Below are 12,500 nucleotides of genomic sequence, written 5' to 3' on the forward strand. Positions count from 1 at the left end.
ATAATCCAGAGCAGGATGACACCTACACATCCATCGTGTGTGTGTGTGCGTGTGTGTGTGTGTGTGTGTGTGTGTGTGTGTGCGTGTGTGTGTGTGTTGGAGGGGGATTTCAGGAAATGTCTGAGCAGTTAGTTATGCTTTTACTGTTTCCTTTCTCATCCAATAATGACTGGGCAGTGTGTTAACATGCACAGGCAAGCAACACACACTCCTCATACACACACACACACACACACACACACACACACACACACACACACACACACACACACACACACACACACACACCTCCTACGAATCCCACAGGTGAAGATAAAATAGAACAGGAGGAGGAGGAGGAAACAACGATGAAAAGAGAGAATGAGGACGACTGGAGAAGACGTGTTCAGCTGACGGACTAAATGTTTAATTCACAGGTGCACACACAGGTGTTCTCACCTCCTGGTGTGTGCTGACAGTCGATCTGCTCAGGCTTATGACGCTGGGTGAACAGGGAGGGTAAATGTCATTAATCTGTTCGAACAATGAAAAGAAACGTGTCCTCTTTATGAAGAGTCACACAGCTTCAGAGTGAGAGTCCAACTCAAACCCTGTCTCCTCCGTCTCCTCCGCACAGCTGATGAGCTCGGCGTGTGAATGTTGGGTCACTGGCTTTGGAGAGTTACAGAAGCTGTCGGACAGAGAGCCCTGATCAGACGCTGGAGAGCAGAGGGTGCAGGGGGTTTCCAGAGGTGTTCCACTGAAAGGTTACAGAGGCTGAGGCTGGAAATCCCCTCTTTGATCTGCTGACTGGCAGAAGACGTTTTGGTGAGGGAAATGAAAACACTGCAGAGTCGCCCATGAGCAAAGCTTAACCTCCAGTTCAGCGGCTCCCAGGTGTGACTGTGTGCAGGTGATGCAAGAGAGGCCGTTGTTCTCAGCAACACTTCCCCGGTCATTTAAAGGTTAAAAGAAAAAGGACAAACAATGAAAGTGAGTCTTCTCTGGTCCTCAGCCTGTCCTCCTCCACCCTAACGTGAGCTGAGCAGCAGGAGAAGCTCCAGCAGCTGCAGCCTCCTGATGTTCACGGACGTTTTTCCACTTACTCGATCCAAATAAACACTGAACACTCCCGACTCATAACGACGAGGTGGAGATTCCAGCTCGTTAAAGTGAAGCCAAGTGATTGTTTCTGCAGAACGGAGCAACTACGACAAGCTCATCCAGATGGTGTTACCGAGCACACGAACCGGACGGGTCGTTTCACTCTGGCCTGTTACCTTCAACATTTATCTGCTTCGTCACTGAAACAACAAAAGCAGCAGCAGCTGAAAAAGACGAGCCAACGTTTGGTTTAATGCTATTAACAATGAGCAAGGAGAGAATGAAGGTTCATTAGCACCTGAGCTCAGAGAGTCCAGGTATCTCACCAACTCTGATCCACAGCAGAGCCCTCAGAGCGAGGGGGGCAGAGCCTGAACTACAGCTACAACAATCTGTCCGTGAAATGATTTCTATAATAATTACAATATTATGGATTAATGGTTTTGATCATTGCTCAAGAATTCATATCATATTTTAGTGTCCAACCAAAGTTTTTGGGTATTTCGAGTTTTGCTTGAACATTTGATGAGACTGTTCGGCTCCGTGACGCTGCGATGAACATTTTCACAAAGCAAACGATCAACTGAAAAATAAATAAATAAATAAGAATCAGCTGATCAATCAGTAATGAAAATAATCGTTGGTTGCAGCCCTCGCAAAGACTGTGGGCTCTGTGTCTGTGAGCGTTACACAGACCGAACATGTCAAACATCTGTTTCCACTAACAGAGACACAGAGGGTCTCTCACACACACACACACACACACACACACACACACACACACACACACACACACACACACACACACACACACACACACACACACACACAAAGGGCTCTGTTCACTCTCCCATGTCTGTGGTGTGTTTCCAAATCCAACCCAGTTCTAGGCCATTCACGGTGGATCGCATGACATTAACTAAACACACAAATACACACACACACACACACACACACACAAACACACAGTCACAAATACACACACACAAACACACACTCACAAATACACAGACACACACAGAGTAATGGTAATATGCGGCGGCCTCCCTGTTCCTCCTGTGGGGGATCAGGAATGCTGGAATCCTGGAAGTGCAAAACTAGAAGTGTGTATTTTGATAAGGTTATATGATCGTGTGTGTGTGTGTGTGTGTGTGTGAGAGACTGCCTCGTGTGTTCGATGCTCTGACCAATGAGAGCAGCGCTCACATGTCCCTTCAGAGCACAGCATGACTTTATATCAGCTGAATCTCTGCACAGCGTCTGCTGAACGCTGGGACTCTGAAACTCATTTAACTTCACTGTGTTTCTGAGTTTTTCTTCTCTTGGTCTCTTCACGTGTTTGTGCTGTTAATAGTTTTGTTTACTTAGGAAAGAAGAATAAATAAACTGATCAGAGAGATCAGCGTTCAGCCAGTGTTAAAACACTTTGTCATCTATCACATCACATCATGTTTCTGCTGCGTGTGTGAAACTGAGCAAAGAAACTCAACATGCTGCAGACAGACAGCAGGAGACTGAAGAGCCTTTCAGCCAATCACAGGACACAATACTGAGCCTGTCAGAGACTCGGCCAATCCCGCTGACTCCTGTTACTGTCTGAAATATGAGAGCAGAGTCTAAATGAATGGATGTGAGTGAGACATTGTGTGTGTGTACACACACACACACACACACACACACAGACACACACAGACACACAGACACACACACACACAGACACACACACACACACACACACAGACACACACACACACACACACACACACACACACACACACACACACAGACACACACACACACAGACACACACACACACAGACACACACACACACACACACACAGACACACACACACACACACACACACACACACACACACACACACACAGACACACACACACACAGACACACACACACACACACACACACACACACAGACACACACACACACACACACACACACACACAGACACACACACACACACACACACACACACACACACACACACACACAGACACACACACACACAGACACACACACACACACACACACACACACACACACACACACACACACACACACACACACACACACAGTGCTGCAGTGTATTCCCAGTGAGCCAGAATTAGGAACAGAGGACTATTGAGAGCTGAACACTGACTGACTGATGATCAGACTGTTAAACTGACTGAAGCCATATGTTCTGTTCCCTCTGAGTCAACTGTTCCTGTTATTTGGGTCCAGACCGAGTCCACAGGTCTCTCAGGTGGACTGAGAGTCCGGCATCTTCCTTTGAGAGCTGTGTCGATAAGAGTGTCCTCAAAGTGACACAGAGTCGAATCGTAGCACGTGAATTATTCTGTCGTTTCACAGAAGAGTCAGAGTCACACGAAGCCCTCGTTCGCTCTCCTGAAGTCAGACTCCAGCCTCAGAGCTGCACGCCGCGAGACGGAGACGCGGAACTCTGACAAGACGCAGCTCGTCTCTGAGTCAACGTTCATTCAGAAAATATGAATGATTTCATCCACCATCACTCTGCTGCTTTCCCCCTCTCCCCTCACCGACACAGGTGAGTGCTCCGATTCAGGCTGAAGCTGAGACAGTGGATGAGCCAGTCTCCTGAATTTAAACATACGTGTTTCATGTCCGTGTGTTCGGATCTGTCTCTGTCTCACACGCACATGCACACGCACACGCACACGCACACGCACACACACACACTCTCACACACACACACACACACACACACACACACACACACACACACACACACACACACACACACACACAGTGATAGAGCAGCCAAGCCCATTTAACATTTACATTCCTGCTGCAGGTCATTACACAACACCACCAAGACAGGAGATAAGATCACACTCTGTAACACACACACACTGTCACACACACACATTTTCTTAACCTATCAACACACACACACAAACACACACACCAAATCTCTCTTTCTATCGTGCTGTTTTAGTTTTAATTTATTTGTGTGTGTGTGTGACAGTGTGTGTGTGTGTGTGTGATGTGTGTGTGTGTGTGTGAGACAGTGTGTGTCTGCTGCTCCTCTCTCACTCTGACAGCTGAATAAAGACTCCATGCCTTCCTCCTTCCTCTTTCTTTCCCCTCATGCTGCTTTTCCTGAACAGAACTCAGCAGCAGACAAACAGCCGGGCCTTTCAGCCTGAGCGGTGTCCGTCTCCTGTCAGCCATCGCACAGCTCAGCCCCGGACACACACATCAACTGCTCTTCATTACACTCACCATGTTAACTCCACCAGTGTCTGCTCACTGGTGGATGACTGGAATTCCTCACTGCTGAGAAGAGAAACTGTGTGTGTGTGTGTGTGTGTGTGTGTGTTTGTGTGTGTGTGTGTGTGTGTCACTGTAATGCTAATGAAACAGCATCAGAGTGCCACACACATACATCATTATCTAATAACGTTCTTCCAGAATCAGAGTTGTCAGCTGACTCATCATGTCAGGATCTGTCAAACTCTTCATTATCAATCAGACTGGGACACATTATTATTCACATACAGCAGATAATCAAAGAGTCGGTCACTTCAGCGTGATCAGCACCGGCTGCTGAGAACCAGGTTCACCTGAGATCACCTGAGATCACCTGATCAAAGGAAACCTCTGTGTACAAGACACACATTGAGGAGTACCAAATAAATCCATCACATACCTTTCAATAAACATCATGTGAAGAAGAAGAAGGAGGAGGAGGAGGAGGAGAAGGAGGAGGAGAGGGAGGAGGAGGAGGAGCAGCAGCAGGGGGAGGAGGAGGAGGAGCAGCAGCAGGGGGAGGAGGAGGAGGAGAGACCACTGTAGTGGTTAAAGCAGGAGCCCACAGACTTCACAGGGCTTTGCAGTGATCAGGTCAGTGAGGTTAGAAACGATCAGGGTCATGTTGTAAGTGAAGCTTCAGATGTTGTTAAAGCATTAAGCCTCATGAAGTTACTGCTGTAACTCCAGTTCATTTACTGTCTGATGTGTGATCATGCTGAACAGCATGTCTGACTTATGTTCATACCAATCACTCAGCACCATGTGGTGCCTGCCATAACACTGGTATGTATTAAACTCCATAACTGCCTGAATACCAGGTTCTCCTCAGGTGCTCAGTAACCTCGCGGTTCCCTCGCGGTTCCCTCACGGTTCCCTCGCGGTTCCTCGCAGCGTTTCTGACCTGGTGTCTGTCACTGACTCAAATATTTATTTTATTATTTTTAGGACAACTGAGATCATTTTCCCCCCGAACCAAAGAACTCTGTCATGATACTGATAAAATAACCAGCATGTTTTTAACTCTGATCCTAATCTTGTGGCTTTTCGGTTCTTTGGTAAAACCTCAGAGAAACTGATTAAAAACCTGTGGACTGACGTGACCTCAGTGGTTTGTGGTGTGTGACTTCTCCTTTTTGAAAAAAACATAACTACAAGTTAACATAAAAGTTCATCATCCTGTGCAGCTGATAACAGACACACACACACGCGCACACATGCACACACACGCACACACACACACGCACACACACGCACGCACGCACACACACACACACGCACGCGCACACACACAATCATGTTTTCAGTTTATTTTCAGCTTTATGATGTTCTTCTCTCTCTATGGGTTCAAATATGCCCCGCCCCCTCTCTGCTGTTGTGAGCATGCTCAGTGGAGCGTTCCCATCAAAGAGCCCTTTCATCCTGCAGATCTAACACACACACACACACACACACACACACACACACACACACACACACACACACACACACACACACACACACACACACACACACACACACACACACACACACACACACACACACAGAGCAGTTTCCCTGTTCTTCCTCAGACTGTCAAACACACTCTGTATGAAAACACACAGCTCCTTCCTCAAACACTTACTCATGTCACCTTCTGCCCAAACACTCAACAATAAGACGACTCTTTGTCTCTGTGTAACTGAACCTGCTGACACGCCCCCCCACCCACCCCCACCTCCCCCACCTCCCCCACCTCCCCCAGGTGAAACATCAACTTATCAGGAGATTTCATTCAAGAATGTCAACGAGAAACATAAAGAAACAGGAGGCACTGTAGTGTCTCATTCATTCATAAAACTTTTTTTTTTAAAAGCTAAAACACACTGGTACAGTTCTGTCAGGCCACATCAGAACTGAAAAGCTCTGGGTTTATAATTTGGTGATAAGTGTCTCATGAAATGTCAGAAGCTGCTGAACAATGAGTCCTGTACAGAAGCTGACACCGATGATGAAGGATGGAGGATGAGGATGAGCGAGGCCATTTCTCATCCTGCTCTTTGTGCGAGTTTTATCGGGACGAGAAGCTTCCGTTAATTTGACTAAGAGGATGGATGGAGGGAGGAAGGGGAGAAAGGAGAGGAGAGGAGAAGCCAGCGATCGGGGCAACGACAGACGCTCGGCAGAAGCTCATGAAACATTGATGAGGAGGAGGAGGAGGAGAAAGAGGAGAAGAGGAGGGAGCATGAAGGAGGAACACAACAAAAAGAAGAAGAAGATAATATGGTCTGGATATTTTTGTGCTTTCCAGACCATCAGACAAACCCCTCCCCTCTGTTAATCCTCACACACACACACACACACACACACACACACACTGAGCTCGGGGGCTCCCAAACCACTAAGGCGTCTGCTGATTGGCTGGCTTGGGACAACAGAGGAGGAGAGGGGGATGCTGGGAGCACAGAGGGATGATGGTCTTGTTTTGGAAGCAGGGCTGTGTGTTGGTTGCGTGTCTGATGCGTCCATGTGATCTGATCTCACAGGAAGCACAATGTGTTGTAACAGCCAATCAATTCATGATCTAGAATCATTTTACTGTCACAGATTTAAGTCACAGTCCATCATCCAAAGCAGAGCGTAGCCCCGCCCACGCCAAATCTGAAAACAAAGGGCCGGACGCTGACACCTTCCCCCTCCCATCCATTCATCCATTCATATCTCTGTCTCTCCATCTATTTTTCTATCAATTTCTATCCTTCCACAGATCCACAGATCTCTCCCATCATTCATCCATCAGTCTACTCAGCTCAGACCAGGCCTCTGTAACACACACTCCTGCCCTGGATAAAAATCTCCCATGACTCAGTTCAGTTGATTTGTAACCAGGGACGTTTGCTGAATAAAGGCCCTAATGAGGAGGAAGTGCTGCTCCTCAGCTCCCTTCTCTCTCCTCCCTCCCTCATCTGAAGCTCTTTGCAGTGCAATAATCACCGACCGCTTCCATATTCATCACCCCGCTGGGAACTGAACTGGAGCTCTTTTAGGATGAGAGGTGCTGTTCAGAACCACCTGAGCCACACATGGGACAAAACATGAATTTATATCCTGTCAACGCTCCCAGACCTATTTCTCTGTCTCAGGGGTTTCTGCTTATCTACTATGGAAGGATCCAGAATCCAGTGGATTCTGGATTTAGAATTAAAACATCACACACTTGATAATCAACGAGATAACCAGTGTTGTTTTACCAAAGTAAAACTCCAGTCAGTCTTGAGGTATCAAGCCTTTTCTTTTTAGCAGAGCAGCGTGATTTTTCTGTTTAAAGCTGGAGCTCAGTGCCCACTTTGCAAAATGTACAGACATAATTCTTCACCTTCGTCTTGCAAAGCTAACGGTTAAATTTCTAAATCCAAAATGACTTTCTATAAAGAAGAACTCAAGCCTGTGTGGATGTAACTTTATTAACAACATACAAAAATCAGTTTGTGGATCTGTGGATTGGTGACTCTCAGGATAATCGATTTTCTGGCCCCACCCCCAGTGAAGAGTCTGCGTTTCCCTCCCTCACAGAGAAGAGCAGCTGTTGTCAGTTTGGATTCACAGTGTAACTGAACTGTCCCTCCATGTTCTCCGTACGCTCTCATACATACTCACTGTTTTTATTTGCAGCTGACACGTTGAGCTGTTTAACACCTCATTGTGTAAACTTTGACCTGAAGCTGTATTAAGTCAGATTCTGGCAGATTTCATCCAAAGTGCAAAGATTTGTAACAGACTACGTTTGGACGGAGTTGAACTGTGGCCAAAGAGATGTCACTTCTTCAGTCTGCATACGTCCAGGAATCTGGCTGTGGAGTTCTGCTGACTAATAATTAAACCAGCCATGATCCTTAAAAGATAACAACACAGTCAACGCTTCTCCAAAGCAGCACATAAACTCAGAGTCAAAACTCCCTTGATAAGACTGTCGATGACACCACACAACGCTTCTGCAGACCTCTAACAACGTGGCGTTCTTCTGGGAAAGATCTTTTCCTGAGATGCAAATCTGCTCCAACTGGAGCAAAGAGAAAAATCCACTGACGAGCAACATGAAGTTTTTCACATGGTTTTCATAAAGCCCTCAAAGTCGGGGATCTCTTGAGGAGATTATTGTTCCATTAGGATGTTAGAAACACGGTGTCTCGTCTTCTCCCACATTGTGTTTTCTGAATCAAACGGGTCTTAGCTTCCAGCCCCACAAACCACCTGCCGCAGCCACCCTCACATGGCCTCGAGCCAGCAGGCCACTCTTAGAGCAGAGGATGATACTGAAGGTTTCTGGGCATCAGCCCGTCAATGAGGCTGCACTCAGAAAACAGCCTCCATTAACCTTCAGCTAAATTCAGCCGCTGCTAAATTTACTCTTCAGTGTTTTACACACAAACACACATTTAACTGGCTCATATAACTGGTATAGACCTGTGTGTTACTTTATAGGTACTGTTTTTCTGATTCTGAAGTTTTTTTGAATAAAGGATCAATGAAAACACATTTTCAGACAAAGGAGAAGGAGAAGAAATAAACTGAATTTAAGGTTTTGTGTTGGAAAAGTGGATGGTTTCATACAGATTCTTTACAGTGTAAGACGTATTTAAATGCATGAGGAAATGTTTGCTCTAATGAAGGTTCAGGAGCAAACAATAGGCTCTACCTTTGATCAGGTGCAAGGTCCAGTGGATATTAGTCTCAGAATGAAGTTATGAGCGTTTGTGTTGATAAGACTTTGATTTTATTTTGTAAAAGTCGAAACAGAGAGACGTTTCATTTCAGTGAAAGTATGACTGAACGTTCTCACCCCTGCTCTGAAAACTTTACCAGATTAAGCTTAATTTTTCCAGATGTGGGTTTAATTTCTCAAAACTGAAGGTCTAAGAACAGAAGGTGTACCGTGCTGTATAGACTGGGAGGTGTCTGAGACACAGCTGTAATTTAGGGAAATGTAAATACACTAAACGCTGGTTGTTGTGTAATTAGAAAAGTGGCCCTGTGACGTGGACTTAAGACATTTTTAACCAAGTATAAAACATTTCCTCAGATTGTTTGTCCAGTATCAGTGATGAATGCAGTCACACAGCTGATCGGATCAGAAATGAACAACTCACTCTTTTCAAATTAAGAACATAAAAAACTAACTGGACATTTCCCAGTAAGCCACCACCTCTTCTGACCGATTGGACAACTAAGTGACTAAGACGAGGACAGGCCTGCGTCTGATCACAGCTGTCTGAGAGAATCTGGGTGTGGGAGCTGACCGAGGAACACTCATGTCACCTTTCAACAGCTTCCCTCCCGCTGCCCTTCAGCAAGGCACTAAATACCCAGCAGCCCCGGTGCAGCTGATCGGTTTTATCAGCGCACGCCTGTGTGTGCAGCAGGGCGCGGCTCTCGCACACTGAGTTTGCTGAGATAAGGTCAGACCTGCTGAATCATCCACACTGAGACCCTGATTTCACTTTACACCGATGATTTATCATCAGTCAAAGGAAAACGTGCAGAAGCTCAGGTCTTACATGAACACAACACTGACAGTGGAAGAGTTCTGCAGATTCTTTCCACCCTCTCTAACATTACATCCAGTTCTGGAACTTTAATGATTCTCACAATGAGTCTTTTTAGCAATAAATCCAAAGCAGATAAAATCTACATTTACGTGTCTTCAGACTTTTTGTCGCCGGTGCGAAGCTGGTTTGTCATGAACCTACTTTCTCAGTAACTTCATGATATTATTTTCCCACTTCAGAAAAAGCTGCTGCAGCTCAGTGACAATTTTCTGGCTCTGACTCTCGACCCCCTGAAGCCGTTTCTAGGAATTCAGGCTCTTTCTGCTGTTTCCCTCCCTTGCAGTCACTTTGTCTGGTTGAATGCTTCCATGTGTGAAAATGCAAATTAACAGTAGGATACGTTGCAACTACACGTATTAGAACATCTCCTGCGACCAAAACCACCAACACTTCTTTCATCATGTCTCGTTTGCTGAAACATTTTCACAGATTCCTCAGGGCTGCTCTCCCTCTCCCTCCGCTCCAGCTTTCTTACCTTGAAGCTGTTTGAACCTTCCCTCCAGCTGGTTGTAGTTGAAGGCAGCCTGGCCAGAGAATCCAGGGCCAGGGCTGGGCACCCTGATAGGGCTGAGGCTCGGGCTCGGACCCCGGCCGGGGCTGGTGGCGTGTGATGGGCCGGGGCCGCCAGATGAAGGAGACAGGGGGCCGGCGTAGTCTGAGTTTGGGGAGAGTGGGCTGGGGGAAAGGGGACCGGGGAGGCTGCTGGTGGCGCTCTGAAGCTCCATAATGAAACTCCAAAGAAGACGCTGCGAGATTTAGGCGAGACAAGTCCACAGAGGCATCGAGGAGACGCTCCGCCAAGCAGTTTCTGAATGTCCAACCGAATGAAACAGCTTACAGTTGAATGTAATTGTCTTCAAGAGAGGAAACCTGAGTGTGAGTGTCTCTGCAACAACGCAAAGCTCAAGTTTCAACAGGACCCGGCTGTGTCCAGGAGAAAACACTTCAGCCTCCAGATGAATCAATGAGTTTTTAAGAGGATAAACTAATCTCAAATTATTTAAACCTGAATTTCAAAAGCACAACAGCTCGTAATGCTGCAGAGGAATAATCCCGGGTTCAGCTGCAGTCTAAATATCTTCCTATACACTTCCAGGACAGCAGGACTGATAACGGAGAGGGCGAGAAACACAGGAGGTGAACTGCAGTCCCTCTCTCTCTCTCTCTCTCTTTCTGTGTTTCACCAGTGTGGCACCAGAAATCGCTGGCTCAGCAAACGCACCGCGGCGACAGCGGCGGCAGCATCATGCTTCTGTTTTCTCTCCATCCATCCGTCAGTGTCTTCAGATTTCACACCTTCCCTCCGTTCAGGAACCCTCCGCCCATTCTCCGCTCAAACGCACACACACGTCCCCGCCTGAGGAACCAGCACAATGAAAGAGCGGAGCAGAGAGCGAGGGAGAGACAGAGGGCAGGAAACTGATGAAGAGAGGGAGAGATGGAGGGAGGTAGAGAATGAAAGCGTGGGTTTGTCCTCCGGTGTAGCAGCAGCGGCAGCTCTCAGACACTGAAAGCACCTTCAGACAGAGGGAGAGTCCGGGGGGGAGGGGCCGCCAGCAGGAGCAGATACTCCTCCCAACGGCCAATCACAGCCCTAGCTTTTAGCGGTGATGTCATTGGCTCATTAGCATAAGGGGCAGAGCGGGAGGAGGGCGAGTGAGAAAGACAAACAGAGAGAGAGGGAGAGAGCTGAAGGAGCGTGTGCTCACAACTGGAAACAGGAAAATAAAAATAAAAGTTTTTTACCACAAAGATAAAAAAAACGGATGATTCACTTCGTATAAGGTGAAGAGAGAAATGATGATTATTTAGTCTTCTCACTGATCAAACAGAGATTCCTTCAGTCTCCTTCAGTCTTTTCAATAAACAGACGTAAATGAGCTCAGTTCGTGTTTGATATAAAGAAATAACTGACTTCTAGATGCTGGAATGTGTAAAATATCGCTGAAAATTATAATTTTCTTGGGTGGAAACAGACGAGAATTCACAGAAGGAAAGAATAAAACACACACACACATACACACACACACACACACACACACACACACACACACACACACACACACACACACACACACACAGAAGATATCACGTGAAAATGCTCATTCTGCTTCATCTAATTCATCCTGTTGCTGTGACAGTACAGTTTCATCATGCTAATAAAGCTAATAAAGAGAACTAAGACTGTGTGTGAAGAGTCGTACCAAGAAAAAGGAAACAGGGTGGAGTGTGTGTGTGTGTGTGTGTGTGTGTGTGTGTGTGTGTGTGTGTGTGTGGGGCTCAGGATTCCATCGCTCACACGCAGACGTCCAAACATCCTCAGACTATCTGAGCTCTAATATTAGAGCCAATGGTGGAGATGTTCTTCCTGTCTCAGCCCTGCCAGCACTTCCTGTTTGATCCTGCTGTCCATCAACAACACTCACACACACTTACGCATTTATATCTTTATGAGGACACTCATTGACATAATGCAGTCCCTAGCCCCTTACCTTACTGAATGCACACACACACACACACACACACACACACACACAC

General features: G+C 46.6%; 1 protein-coding gene across 2 annotated transcripts in view; it reads right to left on the reverse strand.

The window, feature by feature from the left end:
• Positions 1-12,500, reverse strand: part of LOC121189244 (spectrin beta chain, non-erythrocytic 1) — an 87,424-nt gene that overhangs the window by 41,448 nt on the left and 33,476 nt on the right. Inside the window, exon 1 of one of the 2 annotated variants that reach the window (XM_041049177.1) lies at positions 10,438-11,441. The exons of the other annotated variant lie outside the window; for it this stretch is intronic. Coding sequence (XP_040905111.1) covers positions 10,438-10,687 — 250 coding nt within the window. The 5' untranslated portion in view covers positions 10,688-11,441. Of the gene's footprint in view, positions 1-10,437; positions 11,442-12,500 lie in introns of those variants that run through there. 2 annotated transcript variants of the gene reach the window in all.

Source organism: Toxotes jaculatrix, chromosome 11, assembly GCF_017976425.1.
Source record: "Toxotes jaculatrix isolate fToxJac2 chromosome 11, fToxJac2.pri, whole genome shotgun sequence".
In the NCBI taxonomy this organism is placed as follows: domain Eukaryota; kingdom Metazoa; phylum Chordata; class Actinopteri; family Toxotidae; genus Toxotes; species Toxotes jaculatrix.